General features: G+C 52.5%; 1 protein-coding gene across 4 annotated transcripts in view; it reads left to right on the top strand.

Moving 5' to 3' along the window:
• The window catches only part of MED26 (mediator complex subunit 26), a 51,427-nt gene that overhangs the window by 24,717 nt on the left and 4,781 nt on the right, over positions 1-21,929 (top strand). The window contains exon 1 of one of the 4 annotated variants that reach the window (XM_029916093.1): positions 4,669-5,171. The exons of 2 other annotated variants lie outside the window; for them this stretch is intronic. In XM_029916093.1, coding sequence (XP_029771953.1) covers positions 5,052-5,171 — 120 coding nt within the window. In that variant the 5' untranslated portion in view covers positions 4,669-5,051. Of the gene's footprint in view, positions 1-4,668; positions 5,172-8,407; positions 8,427-21,929 lie in introns of those variants that run through there. One more of the 4 variants, XM_029916095.1, reaches the window with a different exon arrangement.

Genomic DNA, 21,929 nt, shown 5'->3' with positions numbered 1-21,929 from the left:
ACAGATGAGACCCAAAGCGACTGGCCCCGCTCCACAGTAGGGTGCTGCAGCAGAACCCCAGGACTAGCCCAAAGCTGGTGGGGGATGGGGGGAGCAGTACCAGCAACATGTGGAGGGGCTTTGGGAACACCAGCCCAGCTCAGCCCCTGCCCCCGCACATCCCCTGGGCACCCCAAATTCTGCAAGACAAGCCAAGCTTGGAGCTCTCAAACCAGTGTCTGGCACAGCAGGCCCCTGCCTGCCTCTTCGTTTTTGCCTCAGTCCCCCTTTACCTCCCCACCATTCCATGTCTGTGCATACCTGTGCAATGGCTCTGCACCCCCATTCTCCCTGCTCTGCAGTGCCGTCACGGAGCCCTGCTGGTACACTCGCCCATCTCCACCACCAGGATGGGACTCTAACCTGGGCTGGAGGACAGTCCCCACTGCACAGCCCCCCCCCCCCTCAAATGTGGCCTATAGCAGCCGCTGAGCTGGGATTAGATGAATGCCTGCCACCCCAGAGGAGGCCCCAGCGAAAGCCTTGGAGAAACTGGGAGAAGTGAGAAGATCCTCTGGCCAGGAGTTTGGCAGAGGCAGAAATGTAGCAGTGTCTAAGTGGTTTTTTTCTGGCTCCTCCCACCTTACTGTGTGCTTCAGGGGCAGAAGAAGTAGGATTTAGTAATGTTTAGTTGAAGCATGGATGGGCCTGCTCTCCCCTCCCGTTGCTGTGCAGTCGCATTCTCCTGCTTCCTGCAGGGCCTGCACACACTTTACATCATATCTACCATCTTTTCGTGAGATGCGAGGCATCTGTTTTGGAGGGGCAGAGACTCCAGCTCAGCTGTGAGCAGAAGAGGGCAGGGGGATCAGTGTTGCCTGCCGTGGAAAAAGGCTTTGTGGGTTTGGAGGTGAACATATTTTATTTTCATAGTTGTCTATATATTGTCATGGTACTAGAAAAAATATAACCCGTGGACTAAAAACCAGGTACTATTGTTTAGGACAGGAGTGAAGTGGGGACAATGTAAAGGACGCGCCTTCAGGTACCCTGGGAACCCTGACCTGACAAGCAGTCTCTCTACAAGGCTTCTTCCTGCTTCAGGGTCCAGGGGAGCGCGGGCCAGGAGCTTTCTGGGAATGTGTGGGGGGCTCAGGAGGTTTGAGTGGGATTTGCGATCAGTTGTTTTTCTGGTGTCTTATTACTTTTGTTTTGTTTATCGTAGTATTATTTCTGTTGATTAGCAGCATCTGAGTTTTCAGCTCCGACTGAACTTACTCTATCTGATATGTTTGTCATTTTAGCACATTTTCTCCCTTTTAGTCAGTCCTCGTGCTCATTACAGATGATCGCCGTAGCGTGGCTGGCCTGATGTGCTGGTGTCAGACGTGAGGTCGTTTTCATCATTTGTGCTCCAGGTGGCCTGGGGGTTGTGGACTGGGGGGTCGCAGGGTAGAAGGGTGCAAGCTAGGGGCCCACATCTGGAATGTCCCAGGAGACTGGGCCCGTTGTCTAGTGCCGTGCAGCGTGCACAGTTGGGCAGTCATCACAGCGTATGCAGAGGATGTTAATGGATGACCCGACTTCTCAATGGTAACACATTTTGTGAATTTTATTTGCTGTGTTGGGAGAGAGAAAAACAGGGTTCTGGTGTGGCGTGTGCTATCAGCAGGTGCTGCTGAATTAATGTCCCCAGAACCCACATGGGACCTGGATCAAAGGGATAGTTTGTGTTGGGACTGGCCTGGGGCTGGGACGGGGCTGGACTTTGGGAGCTCCAAGGAGGCAGCTTGAAAAGAGCCTCAGAAGGTGGCCAGGTGCTGCTGCTGCTGCAGGACTATGGGACGGGTGGTGGCTGCAAGGCACCGAGTCTCGCTCACAGTCGGGTACCTCGGACTGCGAGCGGGAACTGAAGAGGACAGACTCGGGAAAGGCGGTTTCTGTGTCCTTTCTCTAGTGTTTTCCAGTGGCAGTTTTTGAAAATGAGCTTGTTCTACTGCTTGCCTATGCATGCTTGTCCCAGTTGGTTGCTTCCAAATTCTAGTCTTAAATTCATGGGCATTAAACAACAGGGGGAAGTCGACTTCTTGCTTCCAAAGAAATAGATTGCCGCAGTGGATTTTTAAAAGTGGAAATGTTGGAGAATTTGTTATGACAGGATGCAGTGTATAGGGTAGCAGCAGCAGAGCCCTTAGATTTGGAGTGAGACAGATGTGGGTTCAGATCTTGCCGCACTGGGTCTGGTCTTGAACAGTTTTTTTACTTTTCTGGGCCTGTGTCTCATCTGTGAGGTTGCTTTGAATAGAGATTGTGTTTGCAAGTCAGTAGTGCCCGGCACAAAGATGGGAACGGCAGCTGGAGTTGTCACCCCAGGCTGTGGCTCGCCCACTGTACATAGGTCCTAAAAGTGCCCAGAGCTCCTGAAAAAAGAGCCAGACACTGCACTGTCCGGGCGATGTCTGATGGAGTGCTCAGGGGCTCAGGCTTACCATCCTCATGGGCCTGGGGGTATTTGTGACCTCTGACATCCCCATTATATGGGCACGAACGGGCCTTCTTGTTGAATGGTGTACAGGATGCAGACGGTGTGGTGGGGTTGCTGACCTCTCATGGAGTTTGAATCTGCATTGCCTTAGGTCGGCCCAGTTTATGGCTAGTTGTTTTCAGGTTTGGGGTTGGAGTGTGGTGTGCCACACAGCGGTCACGGGCCGTGAGGTGGGGCATACAGGAAGGGACAGCAAGCTGTCACCCAAGGCACCCAGAGGAGTCTCTAGAGATCCCACTCCAGATCCTACTGCCCCCAATTCCTTTCAAGAGGGGTGCAAGAGTGATGTTGGAGCGGGGTCTTAGATCTGCTCCAGTTACTTCCATTTCAAGCCTCCTGGTCAGCCCACATTCCAGGAATGTCCCCAGCCCTGTGCCATTGTGTCCATGCAGGTGTGTCATAGCCATACTAGGTAGAGTGATAATGTGCCTGTCTCTCCAGTAGCTAGCTGAGCAGGGGGCGGGGGGGAGCCCAGTTCTCTCTGTGTGTCTGTGTAAGCAGGTGGGTTCAGTGCCAGACCTGGAGGACTGTCTGCACGGGGGCCCCTTTCCTTCCCCTGCTGGCACACTAGAGACACACTGCCATACTCCAGCAGAGTCAATGGACGGAGGACAAGAGTAGGATGACAGCCCTGACAACCTGTGTGTGGCTTAGCCAGGCAGGTGGGCCCACCTCTCTGGGACCCTTTGCTTTCTTCTTCCCCTGGGAATGGGGTCACTGCATTGTGTAAGCCCAGAATCAGAAAGCCCAGTTGTGACAGTACCATTTGCCATTGAAGTATTTGGACCCTTGGAGCAAATTTTAACACCTAGGGGTTTATTCCTAAGGAAAAAAAATGAGAGAAGGAAGTTGTATGTTTGAAGATGTTCATTGCAACATTGGTTGCAGTAGGAAAGCCCGGAAGGAGATGGAATGTCCAGCAGTTGGAGGAGGTCAGGGAAATTATGATGCAGTGATGAAATATTTAGCTGTTAAACATGATCATTATGAAGATTATGTAGCAATAGGAGGAAGTAAGAGTTAAATGAAAAGAGAAAATAGCATCTGTAATGCAATTTCAACTACATAATTGTCGCCGTCTCTGGACAAGTGCCAGAAAGTCACCCACAGAAACATTGCCATGGCTCAGGTCGGGGGGGGGGTGCAAGGGGCTCAGGGGAGACAGTGCCGCAGAGTGCAGCCTTTGGGGTCAGACCTGAGCCATGATGTGGGTATCTGCCTCTCAGGCTGTTGGGAGTTCAAGAGGGCACACTTAGGGCAGAGACGGTGGCTCAGAAGTTGCTCTCAGAGGAGAGGAAAGCCAAAGGGACTGAGGAGACTCGGGGCATAAAAAGTTATGGAGCCATATGCAGGCATGCTCCGACAAAGCACCTGGCAGTTGGCTAAAGAGGAGGGTTCAGGGCCACATGTCAGGGGGTTGAAATGAGAGTGTAAAGAATACACACTTACAGGGCTTGTGGGGGTGGGTTTATTTGGAGGTGTGGCGCCTGCCAGAGGTGAGGGTAAGGGAGGCCTGCTTGTTCCAGGGGTGCTCCTGCTGCTCCTAGCACACACGTGTTGCAGGAGCAGGGTCCAGTGGGAGGGCGGTGCCAGGTGGGCGTTTGGAGGCTGGATGTGACACCTAGGCTTGCAGTGCAGATTTGAGGCTGCCTAAGACGGGTCCGTCCAGGAGCTCAGAGAAGTGGGGAGAAGGAAAGGACGGGGAGCTGGGGCTGGAGGAGCTCTGGGTGGAGGGAGATGAGGCCACAGGGGGCGGGGCCAGGAGGAGCTGTGAGGAGAGAGGGAAGAGGCAGGGCAGACAGCCCCTCCTCAGCCCTGCTGACAGGTGGCCCAGGCTGAGCTGTGGTGCTCTTGTGGTGGCGGGTGGAGCTTGGTAGTGGGACTAGGCGGCCAGATCCCACCTCCTCTCTCCTCCCCTTGATGCACTACTGCATTTTTTCTTGTTTGGTTACCCAACTTCATGGTGAGGATGAAAAAGGGAAAAAACAGACTCAAGAAAATAGGTCAGAAAATAGGTTTAAAATATTGAGGAAGTGATGTTAGCAAATGAGACCTATGGGGAAATACAGCGAACAGTGAAACCCTCGGTGTTCTTTGCCTGCGTGCACTTAAGACCAGGAAAAGCCACTGCAGTGCTTGTCCCGGAGCCCAGCTGGGACCCTGCCGTCCTTGGACCTTGGTAAAGGGGACCGAGGGACCAACTGCAGGGCTCTGTCCTCTGCTGTTCAGCCATGGGGTGGGCTCCTGGCCTCAGGGTCAGCTTGGCTGCCACTTCCCCTCTGGTGAGATGCAGGTAGTTTGGAGTGAGACAGGAAGTGCTGCAGGAGTCCGCTCGGGTCCAGTGAGGCCTCCGACAGGAAGGTTGAGAGGAAGCAGTTGATTTGGCTCTTGGTGGCATCTGGCCTCGGGAGCTGTCGTGACCCTCCACTGTGCCCTCATCCTCTACCAGCAACCTCCCACTCATTTGCGATGCCAAGCAGTGCCGCCACCCAGCAGATAATGCTGTCACCGCTCTCACCAAGTCACCATGGTGGATTGTGATGTTTGCTTTCTGTGTTGCTTTTATGTCTGGCTTTGCACAAACTTCACCCGGCTTCTTCTCCCTCCTTATATAATCCTTTGGAATAATTTCGGGGTTGCCAAGAAGGTAAGTTGGAGAAAATATTTGAGGTTGTGGTAACTTCCAGGCCACTGTATTGGAAAATGAAAGACTCTCCCCAAAGCCAGTGAGTCCTGCTGAGCAAATACTCTTGCTTGCCTGGACGAGTAACAAAGTCTGTGCCGCCACAGCCTCAGGGGACAAGGACTAGGCAACCTCCTCCTGCTCTTGCCTTGGCTTTCCCTCTGCCTGCACCCCTCCCCTCTGCCCCACCCCAGACAGTGGGGCTTTTTGCCTTGTGGCACAGGGGACTTGTGCTTTTCTCCTGGCAGGGGCCTGGCAGTAGGTGGAGTGTGGATGGGTAGGGGTCTGTGGCAAAGGCAGCACCGGCTAGGTGCAGGCTGGCTGGTTAGTCCTGGGCCAGGTTCAGCTGTGAGCTTTTATTTTAGTTGACTCATGTTTTCAAGACTGAGGGTTTGGTGATGTTCTCACAGCTGCCACTTTTTGAACCAGGTATGTTCCTCCAAGGCAGTGGTACGTAAAGCAGTTGGCTGGAACCTGGAAAGTATCCTCTCCCCTTACAAAATGTCACTGGTGTCATAACTGGTCATTGGCCCAGCCCACAGAAGCTACTTGGTCCTTGTTGGAGCTGAAGCAGAATTATTTCAGAAACCCTGGGTGACACTGGCCTCTACTGCCCCTTCTTTTTATCTTTCTTGCTGCTACTGAGCCCCAAGCCACACCTGAGCTTGCTGGGGGTCTAGCTCAGCTGTCTGGAGGGAGAGTCAGGGTTTCAGACAGATTCGGTCACAGGAGCTTAATTCCCATTGGAGAAAACCGTGCAGCGGTAGGAGGGAAAAGAAGCTTCAGACACACAGAGGCAGTTTTCTTGCAGGAGGATGGATACTGGTCATTGCTCAGGGAAGAACACACGGCCTGTCATTGCCTCAGATTTTCTGTAGATGTTTGTGGCACTGGCCTTTCACTCTTCTGAGCATGGGAAGGTGGCTCCCTCACTTGGGTCTCCGGTTGAAGAACGGCAAAACCATGAGGGCAGGTTGAGGAGGGCACATGTCCTTAAGTTCAGTCTTGGGTGGTTGGTAAGCCTTTTTATTTTGAAACCTATGAGACACTGTCACCCAGCTTCAGCCATAGTGTGTCCCCCTTGAGGGCTGGGCCTTCCTCTAGGGCACAGATCACCTACTCCAAGCCACAGTTCAGATGCAGAGTCTGTTGGATTCCCAGGTGTTTGTAGGGGCGTGTAGAATGTCCCAGAAAGAAAAGCTGATGTGTACTGGTGCCTCCTGGGGCCCCGTTACATGCAACATCAAAGTTGTTGTCGTTATGATGCCCGTGGGATGCCCAGGCACGAGGGGTGAAGGGACTTACAGCCCTGTCTCCCACCCCCAAGGAGGTCTGGGTGTCTGAGGCCTCCTCTGTGACAAAAAAGTTTCTGTGCTCTGCCTACTGCCCCTTCTTCCCAGTCACCTTGTCACCTGCACCCTCTGCCTCTACAGGTGTTTTACAGCTTTATCAAAGTAGAATTGACCTGCAGTAAATTGCATGTTAAATTGTGCAATTTGATATATTTGACCTGTATTCATCTGAGAAACTATCACCGCAATCAGGGTAATAAACATATCCATCATTTTCAGAAGTTTCTTTCTGCACATTTGTAATCTTCCCTCTAGTCTACCTCAGCCCCAGGCAACTGCTGATCTGCTTTCCGTCACTGCAGAATTTGCTTGCCTTTTCTAGAATTTTGTGAAATCATGCAGTATATGCTGTTTTTTGTTTTATTTTGGTCTGGGCTCTTCTTTCATTCAGCATATTTTCGGATTCATGCATGTCGTATATGGCAATAGTTCATTCTTTTTTGTTGCTGAGTAGTACTTCATTTTATGGAAACAGAGCAGTTTACTTATCTGTCCATGTGTTGTTGGTGGACTTGGGGTTAAGAGTCTGCCCACATGTCTTCCAAGGTGATTCCACCATGTGGCACTTCAGCAGCAGTGTATGGGAATTTCTGTTGCTCCACATCTCGGCCAGCACTTGGTATGGTCAGTCTTTTTCACATTAGCTCTTCTAATAGTTAATGTAGTGACGGTTTTAAGCATTTTCCTAATGACTAATAATGCTGCGCATCTCTTCATGCATTTATTTGCCATGCATGTCTTTTCTGATGAAAGATTTGAGTATCCAAACCACTTTTCCTATTTTTTTGGCGGGGTGGGGATTGGGTTCTTTGCCTAGTCATTGAGTTGAAAGACTTTTTTTTTTAAATGTATACTAGATGCAAGTTTGTTCTTAGATATATGATTCATACATGTTTTCAACCTGTTTGTGGCTTGCTCTTTTTCCTTTAGTAGTGTCACATATTGAAGAACAAAGATTTTCAATTTTGATGAAGTCAGTTTGTGCTTTTTCTGTCATATTTTGAGTCCTTCTCAAGCCCAAGGTCACTAATATTTTCCTCCTGTGTTTTCTTATAGATGTTCAATAGTTTTAACTCTTACATTTAAGCTTATGATCCACTTTGTATTAATGTTTATGTATCTTGCGAGCTAGAGGTAAAGGATGTTTTCCTTGCTGTTGTTGTTTGCATATGGCTATCAGTTATTCTAGCACTGTTTGTTGAAAGATTATTCATTCCTCTTTGAATTCTTAATACCTTTGTTAAGAGTCAGTTGACCATGACTGTGTGGGTCTGTTAATGGATTCTGTTCTGTTCCCATTGATCTATTTGTCTTTACTGTTAGTACCACATTGTCTTAATTATAATCTTCTGATTTTCATTTTTCCCAGTTTCTTGGCTATTCTAGGACCTCTGTGATTCCATATACATTTTAGAATCAAGTTACCAGTTTCTCTAAAAGACCCTGCTAGAATTTGGTTGGGATTGCATTGAATGTGTAGATCAGTTTTGGGGGAGAAATGACATCTTAACACTGTTGACTCTTCCAGTCCATTAACTGTGTGTATCTCTCCATTAATTGATACTTCTTTCAATTTTTCTCAGCCATATTTTGCACTTTTCACTGTTGAAGTCTTTCATGTCTTTTGTCAGATGATAGTATCCTTGGGTACTTAATATTTTTAGTTGCTTTTATAAATGGAATTGGGTTTTTTTTTTAGTGTTGAGAGCACATGTGCAGGTATATGCATGGGGGAAGAGGAGAGAGAGACTCCCAAGCAAACTCCACACTCAGCATGAAGCCCAATACAGGGCTTGATCTCACAAATGTGAAGTCATGACCTGAGCTGCAATCAAGAGTTGAGTGTTTAACCAACTGAGCCACCCAGGTACCCTGGCATTGTTTTTTTTTTTTTTTTAATTTCATTTTGTGAATGACAATGCACATAGAAATACAGTTGCATTTTATATTGAACTTGTATCCTGCAACCTTGCTAATTAAACTCACTTGTTGTGGTAACTTTCTTGGAGATGCTGTAAGATTTTCAGTATAGACTATTCTGTTATTTGCGAATAAAGACCGTTTTACTTCCTCCTTTCCAATCTGGATATCTGTTTTGGTGGTAGTATTGTTGTTTCCCCCCTTCTCTTGCTTTATTACATTGGCCGGAACCTCCTGACCAGACAGAAAAGTGTTAGCATGTCCCTGTCTTGTCCCTGTTAGGGGGAAACATGGGGCCACTCACCATCAAGTATGATGTTTGCTGTGGGTGAGGTGGAGCACTTTGTCAGACCAAGGAGGTTCTCTTCTATTCCTAGTTTGCTGAAAGTTTTTATGAGAAAGAAGGGCCCAATTTGGTCAAATGTTTTCTTCCAGATCTTTTGGAGCAATCACAAGGCTTTTTCATTGTTAGCCTCATAATATGGAAAGCTACATTGATTTTCAAATGTTATCTGCCACCCCCAGTTCAATTTCTAGTTTCCTTTTCTTTGATACCTTCTTTCCTGGGTTAGGCATGAACACTTCCTTATCCTAATTGTTCCATTGCTCTCCTTTAAGCCTGCTGTCTTTTTTCTGCCCAGGTCACCCAGTATGATTTGCTAATGGCTTGTTGCATGGACTCAGGCATGTAGCAGCTTAGGTCAGTAATGAACCTGTGGCCAGGTGTTTAATGGGTGCCCTGGATTCCATGCTGGGGAAACAGCATAATACCTGTGTGGGGCTGTGTAGCCTCAAAAGAGACCGTGGTCTGGTAAGAGCCGGATGCCCAGCACAGTGCTGGCCGGCAGCGCCCACGCACTGGGTGCTGCCTGCCTGTCTCTGCAGTTACTTTCGAGCTTACTTCTTGGGGACACTGAGCTGCTGAGTACCCCTTTCCTGGAACCTGCACAGCGCCCTTGTCCTCCCCACACTTGACTCCTGTTGGGGGGCAGGAATGTGTGGACATGTTTCTGTGTGAGCTTTGAAGCATAGTGCGTGCTGCGTGTTTCAGGTAGCCTGGGCCTTTGCGGCGGTTCTGTGGGACCCGCGGAGGATCTGTGCTGGTGGGGGCTGGGGGGAGCTGGCGCCTGACTCTCCAGTGCCGCCTCCTCCTCTTCAGTCCCACCAGCTTTGGCATCAGTTTCCTTTAATGATGGCCTTTAAGATCATCCAGAAAAGGGCACAGGTTGTGAGTTTTACATGTTACTGCATGTTTGTTCAGAGGTTGCACCTCAGCAACCTCGCATCCAGGTCCAGGAACAGAGCGCTTGTTTTCCCAGAAGCCATTCTTGCTCCCTGTCCAAGGAACTCCCCACCCCCACCTTCCCTGACTTTGGTCACCACTGAGAAGCTTTGCCTACTTGGGAGCTTTCAATCCAATACAGAATGCATTCTTTTCTACCTTTTTCACTGGACACTGTTTTGAGATTTCTGTGCCATGTTGTCTGTAGATTCCGCACTGGATGGATAGACCATGATTTGGTCCTCCATGTTACTATTGACGGCCAATCAGGTGGTTTTTAGTGGGGGCTTTTCTGCATGCGTTCTTCATGTGTGGGTGTTCACGTTTCTATGGTATGTGCCTCAGAGTGCAGTTGTTGGGTCTCGGGATAGGAATGTCCATCCTTATATGATATTTGACACAGAAGGTACAGATTCACCTTTCTGTTCCATGGGTGACTGTGTCCTTGTTTCACTCCATGGTGGCCCCGTTACAGGACTGCCGACTGAGAAATCCCAGAGCCCTTGAGCTGTAGGGTAGCATGTGAGGGGCGGGGCGGCCTTGGGCCTGATCGCCTCCTGAGTGTAGGAGATGACTCCCTTCTGAGCACTTACTGTGTGCCAGGCAGCATCCTTGGTGTCCATGTGTGTCCCTCGCTCCCCTTCTGGGAGCCTGTCGGGAGCCTCTGTCATCCTCCCACTTAGAGGTTGAGGGAACAGCCCAGTGGGCTGGGGGGTGGGTAGGATCGGTGCTGTCCGTTGACCTCCAGTGCACAGTCTCTCCTGGTGCTGTCCTGGCTAATGGTCACCACCCCACATGGAACAGGCACACCCGTCCTTAGTTTCATTTAGGGCCTGGAAAGGTTGCGGCTCTGTCAGATTCCTATTTAAAGGAGACAAGGGGGCGCCTGGTGGCTCATTTGGTGGAGTGAGTGTCTGACTTCGGCTCGGGTCATAATCTTTGTGGGTCCAAGCCCCACATCGCTGACAGCAGCGAGCTTACTGGGGATTCTCTCTCTTCTCCTCTCTCTGCCCCTCTCACACATGCATTTTTTTCTCTCTCTCAAAATAAATAAACAAGTTTAAAAAAAATGAAAGGAGACAAGAGCTCCTTGATACCCACCCTGGGACTTGGCAAATGACTTAGCCAGTGTGGCCCCCACTCAGGTTCTGGCAGTTCCTGTCGCTCTTCTCCTGTCACCCGGCACAGCGAACATGGTGACCTCGTGGGAGTGCTTAGGAAAGTGAGGGCCACCAGCCCCTGAATGCTATTCACATACAACACACTCTTCTGCTGACCAGGGGCATCCTGGACTTCTATGTGGCATGCTCACTTTCACCTGGCCTAATCCTTTTTAAAAGCGCTCTCTGGATGTTGCCACAGGTGAGCCTCGGTTGTGGTGCTTTTACCTTTTGCTTCTGTTGTTGCCTCTGGCCATGTCCACCCACACCTCAGGCCTGGGCCACACATGCCTTCCAGAGCAGTCCAGGCCTGCAGTCGTTGCTTAGGAAGCACCTGCTGGCTTGTTGGGGGGCAATTCTGTAGGATCCTTGGCTCCCAAGATCCTATAGCAGCCCAGGTTGATGGACTGGTAGCCTGGCACCGTGCTGGGCACTGCACTGCCTGAAGGCATCTTAGAGCAGACTGGTGGCAGACGAGCAGGGCACACCTGACCTAGGCCTCCCGTGGGCACAGGATCTCAGGATGCCGGTCAGCCACCATCCGGGCGTACAGAGATGATCTGTGGCTTTCCCAGCATTCCCCCGGGCTTCCCCACTCACGGAGGAGGAGCTGTGGCTCATCAGTCCAAGATGGGCCAGCAGCAGAGGCCAGGTGCGGCCCCACTGCATCCTTGCACAGCTCCACTGCCTGGCCCTCCCCTGCTCAGCCCCACCGCCAGTGTTTCACTTGGCAGTGCTGGCGTACACTGTTGTCGCCTCGATGGTTTGCTTAACAGTCTCTCGGAGGTTGGCCCCTATCAGTTCCTACAGAGCTGTCTGATTCTTGGTTTGGATCGTCTGTGTTCTGCATGCGTGTGGGTCGAGCACTGTGGGAGCTCCTCCCATGGGCATCGGGCCATTGTGTCTGGCAGAGCTGGTTCTCTTACTGGCTGTTCCTCGGGTGGGAGGGAGAAACCCTGACGGGAGTGCTGTATACCATCGGATGCTTCCTGACCCTGCAGTTGTATCAGTGCAGGAACGAGCCAGTTCACAGATGACATGTTGAGAGCTCTTGTATTCTCAGAAGGGACCAGATCATAATGAGAATTGTGTATGTCCTGTTGACCTGATTCGGAGGTCAGGAAAGTTTAAGTGCATAGTTTTGCTGGAGAGAGCTGCTGAGATAAAAAGTAGAGGAGGGAGGAAGGAGAGAGGAACAGTTTGGGGACTGCTGCCACTACCTCCCTGGCCCTCCCCACCCCCATCTGCTAGCCTCTCCCTCAGTGATGGCAGCTGCTCATGCTGGCATGCTGATGGGGAGCTCCAGCCACTGCCCTGCGCTTCCTCTTCCTGTGCTGGGCTGCTCTCTGGGCCAGGCTGGGGTTTGCATCCCCTGGGCTGACTTGCAGCTGCAGTTACATGCTGTGGCCGTGGGTGCTCTGTGGGCTGAGTGTGACAATCAGGGCCATGCAGGCAGTGGCCGTGCTCCAGCTGTGGACGCTCCTGGGGAGCAGATGGCCCCTCTGATGAGGAAGTGCTTTTGTGCTTTTCCAAGTGTTGAGCTTGGCAGCTGCAGCTGGGATACCCCTCAACCCCCTGACAGTTTCCTTCTTCCTCTAAGAAGACATGAATGAGAGAGATTTTTCACCCCTGTGGGTGCGAGGCTGCCACTGCGGGTTGGCAGAGGAAGACAAGGCACCTTGGCCAAGCAGAGTGCAAACGACCTAAGGGAGGTTCCTCTTCCCCTTGGCTGGCTGTGGAACCAGGCAGGGCACTGCAGGGCCAGGAGGATGCACCTTCCAGAGCCAAGAGGGAGGATCAAGCCACACTGACTTCTTTTCCTGCCTCAGGGAGATGGGGTGGGACATGGGCTGGGCTCAGCCGGGATCTCTGTGGGGTGTTGGTGCCACCACCTCTCGCACCAACTTGTGGCAGAGGCAGTTTGAGTCACAGAAAGAATGGCACCCAGCTGGGAATGTGTGTGCAGTTCATCAGAAGCAGGAAGACTTGTATGCGCCATTGCTGGGGTCCAGTAGGAGGGAGGCTCCCGTGCTGTTGCCATTTACCAAAGGGCCTGCTGCTTCGGGCGAGCACTGTGGGGGCTGAAGCCCTTGCAGTGCCGAGTAGGGTGGTGGGTCTTCCTGGCTCTAAGCTTCCCTGGAGGGAAGTCAGAGGCAGCCCAGGGATGTGCTGGGCATGAGGGCACTGGCCCTGTGTGGCTCAAGAAACTACAACCTGTGAGTTTACCTGCTGTGGCAGGTCAGGGGGAGTATGTGGGCAGGATGCCAACATCACCAGCCTGGTGGCATCTGGGTTCCCTCCCTCACCCCACCTAGTAAAGCACCAGCTGGGCGGTGTGTGATAGGCAGAGTCAATGCCAGGCTAGTGTAAGACCACACTCCGCCACCTTCTAGGTGTGTGATAAGCCCTGGATCTCTAGTCCCTTCTCAGACCCTCAGTTTCCTTATCTGTAAAGTGGGTTTGCAAGGATGAAAAGCTAGAGAGCTCAGCTTCCTGGGGAACCCAATAGCCCGGTGAGAATCTGGCTTGGGTGGTCCTGCCCTGGCTCACTTCCCTTGGGCCCCACCAGTGCTTGGAGCTCCAGGAGCACAGGGTTTCCCCTTTGCCACCATGGCTGCACACATCCAGCTTAATTCCTGACAGACTGGGGATTTGAGACAGAGTGGGAGCCCTTGACGCATGGAGAACAGAACGGTCAGCCACAGGCCTCAGTGCCTCTGAACTTAGTGTCTCAGTTCCTTGTTTCACATGGGGTTGGAAATCCCCCACAGGGTGGTAATTACTCAGGGCCTGGGGTTTACCTATATCCCCTGAAATAGGGGAGGAGAAGCCGGTCAGTGGTGGGTGTGCCCCGCTGCCCTGCTCCTGTCTCTGCACACAGATCCAGGATCAGACCGGTGATTCGATTCACAGAGCAACTTTCAGACATGTGATAAGGGCCATTTAACATATTTCCACTGGGTTTGGTTTTAAAAGATGATTCCATGTACCATGTTGGAGGTAGGTTTTCTGCAGCCAGTTTGGTGTCCTGGACTCTGGAGAAGCCAGTGGTGTCACCAGGTGTCAGAGGGTAGCCACAGGGCAGCATTGGCCAACTGTCCCTTCCCTGAGTTACTTTGCTCTTTACCATGTTTCTGCCCTCCCTGTACAGGGTGCCCTGAGCCAGGCCCTACTGTGAGGTACTCCCAGACTCTGGCCTCCCCTGGCTTCTTACCTCATGCATGTGTGAACACGGACATGCTGGCATTCATAGACGGGCGAGAGCTTTGGTGTGGCTTGGGGCTTACTGTCGTGTCAGAAGTCTGGGTCCCCTCTTGCCGACTCCTCCCTCCCTGGTCTCAGCACTCTGGGAACCCAACCATAGGACCTGCCCTCTCCGTGGGCACAGCCATCCCCACCTCTCTGAAAGGCCCCTCAGGGAGCTGCTCGGCCCAGGTCTGGGTGGGTGCCCTCCTGGACCCTGCGGCATCTTCCCTATCTGAGAATAGAGAGCATGTCCGGATGCAGGAGGAGGCAGGCCTGGCCCAGGTTCTGGCTCTCTGCGGGCTCTTTGCAGGGAGCCATGGACCCACCTTGGGAGACAGACCCCAGACTCCCTTTCCACCCTAGGAGTCTTTACACCGAGTCCCTGAGCAGCAGCTCAGCAGCCTGCGGGGGTGGTGAGGAGCGCCAGAGGTCACAGCAGGTAGAAGAGCCCAGTGGTTTGAAGAGATTGAGGGGCCCAGAGACAGCTCACCGTGGAAGGAGACGGCAGCCCAGCTCCCTCGGCCCCCCTCCAGGGGTACCAGGTGGTGTAGTGAGCAGCCACCGTGTGGAATCGAAAAACAAGTATCTGTTCACTTCATCTCCGCACGGCTGCCAACTGCCGCCTCATTCCAGACTCAGTGAGATCTTGCGCATGTTAGGAAATGGGTGTATTTTGTAACCTTTTAGATTTGTGGCAAATTTCAAACATAAAAGTAGAGAGAATAATGTAACCACGCCCCAGCTTCAGTAGGTACCAGTGTAGAGCCAGTTGGCATTGCTTCATGTCTTCCCTTTCTGCCACCCACATCCAAGCGGATTCCAGGGTGTATCATCTCTTCACTGAATACCCCAGAACGCATCATTAAAAGATGACGATGAGCAGTGTGCCTTTAGCGGTTCACTCAGCACAGTGTGCTCTGGAGCGTGGCCAGGCTCCTCTTTGCTCCCGCTTGGCCCTGGGCAAGGGAGGACTGGGATGCCACCAGCCTCGGGCCTGAGCAGTATGGTAGTGTCCTGCACTCCATGGTCCGGACTCTTACCCAGGCTGTATCTGTGGGTGCCGTCCTCTCCTTTGGCCTGTCACCAGTGCATGTCCAGACCCCCTTCTTCCTATTCACCGTGAGTCAAGCGGCTAATATTGCTGGTTAGCCTGGCTGGCACAGGGACTTGGCATGCCCTGAGGGTCTCCCCAGGAACCAAGGCTTCCCTGCTTCCTTTGTTCCTGCTCTTGGTTCTCATGTGGTGGGAGACCCATAAAAGCCCTGGGAATGGGGCTGGTGGTGAGGAGCACGTGTCCCGGGGGCGGGGGGGCCCATAGGTGTGAGTGAGGATGTGCTTTCTTCCTCCCTGTGCCGACACTGGAAGGTGCCTTGTTTAGCGGGTGCCTGTGTGTTTAATGCTGGAGATGCAGCTGTCTTTGTGACATTGACTTTCCCGTCTTACCAAGTGTACTTGATGGTGCCCGTGAACCTCCAGTCTAGGATCTGAAGGCACCCAGTGAGATAGTTAAGGAATCACTTCTGCCAGTAATCACCTGCGGACTTCCTGCCCCGCCTCTGAACAAACCTCTGGGGTCCTCTCTGTGTGCCACCACTGCCCGGCCTGCCCTGTCTGCTCCTTGTACTTCCAGAGTAGTCCTCCCCCCTCCTGACTGCCTTCCTTGCCCAACTACTATGTGCACAGGGCAGGGCAACCACCACCAACCACCCTGTGGGCTCCTTGGCCCGGTGATGAATTGTTGGCAATAAAGAAGGTGGTCTTATAGAGAGTAAGTGGGCTTGGAATGGTGAGCAGCTCACATGGGGAGTCATCACTGGTAGAAAAGGGAGGTGATGCTTGGCTTCATTAATTGTTGAGGAAACACAAATTAATCTGCATCTGCTGAAGGAGCCTAAACGAGATAATGAGAGACTTCGGATGCTCAGACATCCTTCATCTGTGAATTCCACCCCTTCCGGGAAAGCCCTTTGGCAGGTGACTCTGAGACATGTTCTCGTTTTTGTTGAGAATGACTCCCAGGGGAGATAGCCGGAGCAGGAGAGGGCTGCCATGCGCCATGTTGGTCCTGACAGCGAGGTTCTGCCCAGAGCCCGCCTTGAGGGTGGCGCCCGGGTGCTGCCCAGAGCCGGGTCTGTGCCGTGGCTGTGAGTGAGTAGAGGTTCCGACAGGCAGGTGCTGGGAGGGGCTCAGGCACAGGGCACAGATGGGTGGCCTGTGGTGCTGCGGCAGCGTTTCCACGCACACGCTGGCTCGCAGAGAAAGGCGGCTTGTGCAGGAGCCAGCCCGCTTCCCCACTGTCTGTTCTCAGGCATCCTTGCTCACGCCACTGTCTTTGCTCTGGCCCCCTCCCCGCTCCCTAGGGCTTTGGTGCCATGCCACCGTCTCCCGAGGTGCTGGGACCTCTGCTATCCGTCCTTGGAGGCCCTGCTCGGGTGCCACCTGACACCAGCCTCCCTGGCCTAAGGGCCCTGTGCTGTGCTGTGCAGGTCTGGAAGTTGGTTGGAAGCCTCCCCACGGCCACATCTGATCCTGGGTGTCTGTGACTCACAGGGCCCCATCGTCAAGAGTGAGAGGCCTGCTGCTCCTGTGTGGGCCGGCAGGGCTTGTTGGGAAGGCAGGTTTGGGAGTCTTCCGTCTTGGTGGGTCCAGCCCAGGCAGGGCCACGGGCTGGCTGGGGTGCTGCTCCATACTGAGGCCGGAGGCCCAGCCTGGAGCTGCAGAGACCCCCAGGACACTTGCCTGTCGGCCTGGCCAGGGTTTGGAGCCAGACTCCCTCGTAGCATTTCTTGGGCTCTGCTCCCTCAGAGGACTCACCGCACCTGGAATGTGCAGGTGGTGCTCCCCACACAGCACTCAGTGTCCTCACTGTCATGACTTTGGGGGGTTGCGGGTAGAGCCAGAGGAATGGGCCCTCAGGATGGTCCTGAACTTTCATGCAGCCAGGGCAGAAAGAGGTGGGCGGAGAGCCCGAGAGCCTGCTCGAAGCCAGACACCTGGCCATGCGCCAAGTGAGTGTGGGGGAGCTCGGCCGCGACCGGAGGGCCTGCACAGCCCCAGCAGGGTCTCCAGCTTCTCGAGGTCTGTGGTGCTGGCTCGCTCCCAGCCTTAGGGGTTGCCCAGGTGTTGGGCCTCCCCCTCCTGTCTGGCAGCGGGATGGCGTCTGCCCAAGGACAAGGACAGTCTGTGCTGCCGAGCTTGCTCTGTAAGGACTGTGGTTCAGGACTGTATGGGACCCAGGCTCTAAATATACCAGGGTGAGGTCACTGGGGTGGAGACAAGCCATGTGGCAAGCCCAGGACCCCATCAGGGCTGGAATCGCAGGGCCAGGAACAGGGAGGGGGTGGCCTCGCTGTCCCTGTGGTACCGGCCTCCTCCTTGCCCCGTCTCCTCTTGCTCAGGACCCTTGTCCCCAGCACATCAAAGGCATGTACGTGATGGAGTGTGTCTCCTCTCAGACCCCTTCCATTAGTGCAGCTTGGAGTAGGTTTTGGGGGCCATCCAGGTGTGGTCTTGGACACAGCCCTGAATGAAAACAATGCAAGGGGAGGCCGTGTGGCACAGGGGCAGCTTTGTGGAAGCTCTGACAGGCCGGGTGAGGGCCACTGTTTTTGCTCTGCGGTCACAGCAGTTTACACTCAGAAGAGACACCAAGAGGGGCACCGGAGTGGCCAAGTTGGTTGAGCCTCCGGCTTTGGCTCAGGTCATAATCTCAAGGTTCATGGGTTTGAGCCCTGCGTTTGGCTCTGTCCTGACAGCTGGGAGCCTGGAGCCTGCTTCGGATTCTATGTCTCCCTCTCTCTCTGCCCCTCCCCCGCTCACTCTTTCTCTCTCTCTCTCTGAAAAATAAACATTAAAAAAAAAAGACACCGAGAACTTGAGGTAGCAGGTGGAGGTGACAGCCACCTTCAGCTGGAAATAAGGCAGATCAGAAAAGCTGAGGAATGCATGTGGCCAGCAGAGTAAAAACTCCAAAGGATGTCTACATCCTAGTCCCCAGAACCTGGGCATGTGGTACCTTATGTGGCAGAGGGACTATGGAGGTGTGAAGGGTACAGACCTGGGTTATCCAGGTGGGCCCTGCCTAATCAGATCCTTAGAAGCAGAGACCCTTGCCTGGCTGGGTCACAGAGGTGCAGTGTGAGGACTTGGTGCTGTTGCGGACCTGGGAGGTGAACTCAGGCGCCATGAGCAGGGGAGTGCAGTGCCCTCTAGAAGCTGAAATGGCCTTCAGTGCCAGCCAGCCAGCAGGAAAAGGGAGCTCTCAGTCCTACAGCAAGGAGGAATACTTCTGTCAGCACCGAGAAAGGAATAGGAAATGGCCTTGAGAGCTTCCCTGAAAGGAGGGGGGCTTGCCTACCCCTGGGTCTCAGTGCAGGGAGACCTGAACCTCACTCCTGACCCCCCGCCGAAACTGCCGTGATACATACATGCATGTTGTTTAAGCCGCTCCTTAAAATGATCATGTGCATCATTTTGGCAGCAACAGGAAACTGATGCACCACAGTACTGGCAGGGATGTGGGAAATGCCTGCCCCGCCTTCCTCTCCTGCAGCAGGCATGGAATGGGAGCTGCCTCTCTGGGGGCTAATGACAGTCCTTCGTGGTCCTTGTGCCAACAGCCCCTCTAGCAGTTTGTGTGTGGCCCAGGATCTGCTCTAGTAAAGGTAGGATTGCAGCCTTGTTTGTAACAGTAAGTGGAAAGGGGGGGACATGGCTCTGCTCAGGTGCTCCCCGCCCCCCCCCCCTGCCCCCGCATTGGAAGGAAGAGTGAAGCCGGGAGGTCTGTGATACTGGATGTTTCTGATGTTAGTGAGAAAAAGTAAGGCACAGAATCGTGTTTTGCTTTGTTGTTGTTTTTAATGCGTGGTAAGTGTATACACAAGCTTCTGTGTGCAAGGAATATTTGTGGAAACCTATAGGTTTCCACAGTAGTGATGGCTGGGTGGGACACTTCCTCGTGCCCTTCTGTGCTCCTGCAGGACTCTGTCCAGTGGGTGGGGGTCTTCCTTCAGGCACAGGCTCCCCCAGGACTTCCCCAGCCCACCGAGACCTGCAGCTGCGGGGGTGGGGAAGGGACGTCCTTCACTGGGCACCTGCTGGCGCTTTGTCAGCAGGTGCCCCGGGCTCTTTGCCTCTTTAGGTAGGCAGAAGTCCTCAATCTTGATGAAGCCCAGTTCTACCGTATTTTTTCCTGGGCAATTACTTCTTTGGGGGTCTTAAGAAATCTCTGTCTATCCCAAGATTGCAAAGATATTCTCCTGTTTCTTTGAGAAGACTTAAGAGGTTGTGCTTTTATATATATATAAATACACACACATATATATGTACATATAATATATTATATATTATATATTTATTTTTAAAGTAAGCTCTACACAGCATGGGGCTCAAACTCATGACCCCAAGACCTAGAGTCACATGCTCCACCAACAGAGCCAGCCAAGGTCCAAGTTTGCCAGATTTTAATTTGTGAGTGTGCTCTGATGTTTGGTGTAAATGGAATCACGCAGTCTGTGTGTTCTGTGACTTCACTCCCCGTGGTCTGAGCTTCGTCTTGTTGATGCACTGAAACTGCAGTTGGCTCGTTTCTGTTGCTCTTGGATGTTTCATTCTGTTCCTTTGACTCTTGGAAGACATTGACGTCATAACATTTGACCACATGACCTGCACCTTTGTGTGCCTTCTCCTGTCTGTAAAGTGTGGTGATAACAGTACCTTCCCCTCGGGGTGGTTGTGATCCACAGAGCAGAGCGGTGAGAAGACACGTAGACGCGTGGTACGAGAGCAGGCATGGAGGGGGGATCAGATCCGCACACGGGAGGCCCTCGAACAAAGCCTACTCCTCCCAGACTTGGCAGGGCCCATCAGATCCCACTAATGCCGCTTGGCGGGCAAGCCTGCAGGGCAGCGCTTGTGCCTTCCAGAGAGAGCTGGGCACAGGTGCTGCAGTCTCCTATTTCTCCCGGTGCCTGTTCATGTCTCTGGGGCCAGGTTCTCTATGTGTTCCAGATACAGATCCTCAGGACACTGTGGCATCTGTCTTCTCTCCACTTGTGACTTTTTGGTGTCTTTGGATGAATGCTAAAGGTCTTGCTAATCATCCAGATTGATCCGGGATCGTGTGCGGGCATGCCTCGGAGATACTGCGGGCTGGGTTCCAGACCGCCGAAATAAAGCAGCTGGCAGTAAAGGGAGGCGAAGGAATGTTTTGGTTCCAGTGCATACACAGGAAAACATTGGATTACGAGTAACTAAAATAATAAATAAATAAATAAATAAAATAAAAATTAAAAATGTTTTTAAAACTTAAATACTTGATTGCTTAAAAAAAAAAAAAAACCACGCCAACCATCATCTCAGTTTTAAGCGAGTCGTATCTCTTTGTCGGTGTCGGAGTCCTGCCTGCACGTGATGGTGCTGACCGATCAGGCCGGGGGCTGCCGACAGCTGGGGTGGCCGTGGCAGTTCCTTAAAATAAGACAGCGGTGAAGTTTGCTGCGTCGAATGAGTCTCCCTTTCACGAACGACTTCTCTGTCGCCTGTGAGGCTGTTTGATGGCATTTTGCCCACCGCGGGACGGCCCTCAGAGCCAGAGTCCGACCTCAGATCCCGCCGCCGCTGCTCTGTCCTCTCTGCTTCTGTGCTGTCCTGCAGCCGTCCTCACGCGTCTTCAGCAGGAGTTCATTCCAGCTCCGGAAACCTTTCCTCGTCCCTCAGGGGCAGCTCCTCTTCCGGGCACGTTTTATCAGGAGATTGCAGTCATGCAGGCCTCTCTCGAGGCTCCACCTCTGAGTCACATTCTCTCGCTGTCCCCACCACACTTGCAGCTGAAGTCTTGAACCCTCAAAGCCATTCATGAAGGTTGGGATCCACTTCTTCCAAACTCCTGTTCCTGTTGCTAGTTTGACCTCTTCCCACCAGTCACAGATGTCCTTAATGGCATCTAGAAGGGTGAACTCTTTTGGACGTTTTTGAATTTACTTTGTCCAGATCATGCACCCTTACAAAATGTATTTCTTAATGAGACTTGAAAGTCGAAATGACTTCTTCACCCGTGGGCCATGGGATGGATGTTGTGCCATCAGGCATAAAAACAGCACGAATCCCCTTGCGTGTCCCTGTGGAGCTCGTGGCTGACTAGGTGCGGTGTCAGTGAGCAGTCATATTTTTAAAGGAATCTTCTTTTCTGAGCATGTTTCAACAGTGGGCTTAAGATAGTCTGCAAACCATTTGTAAACAGATGCGCTGTCATCCAGGCTTTGTTGTCCCATTTCTAGAGCACAGGCAGAGTTGATTTAGCATTACTCTTAAGGGCCCTAGGATTTTCCAAATGTTAAAATGTGTACTGGCTTCCGCTTAGTCACCAGCTGAGTTAGCCCCCAACAAGAGTCCGCCTGTCCTTTGAAGCCAGGCACTGCCTTTCTCCTCTAGCTCTGAAAGTCCTGGATGGCATCCGTTTCCCATAGAAGGCTCTTTGGTCTGCACTGAAACTCTGTTGCTTTCGGGCGCCTGAATGTGTTATTTAGCTCGGTTGGTTAGGGTGGACTCTTGATTTCCGGTCCTGATCTTGCAGTTCATGAGACTGAGCCCACATCAGGCTCCATGCAGACAGTGTGTAGAGCCTGCTTCTGATTCTCCCCCTGCAACCCTCCCCGACTCGTGCTCAGAATAAATAAGCTTTTAAAAATGTTTAGAGAAAAAAAAGAGAGTCTTGTTTAGACTGTAACCACCTTCATGAATGATCTCTGCCAGATCTTCTGGG

This window comes from Suricata suricatta, chromosome 12 (assembly GCF_006229205.1).
Source record: "Suricata suricatta isolate VVHF042 chromosome 12, meerkat_22Aug2017_6uvM2_HiC, whole genome shotgun sequence".
NCBI lineage: Eukaryota > Metazoa > Chordata > Mammalia > Carnivora > Herpestidae > Suricata > Suricata suricatta.
This window is presented reverse-complemented; position numbering and strand designations above follow the sequence as displayed.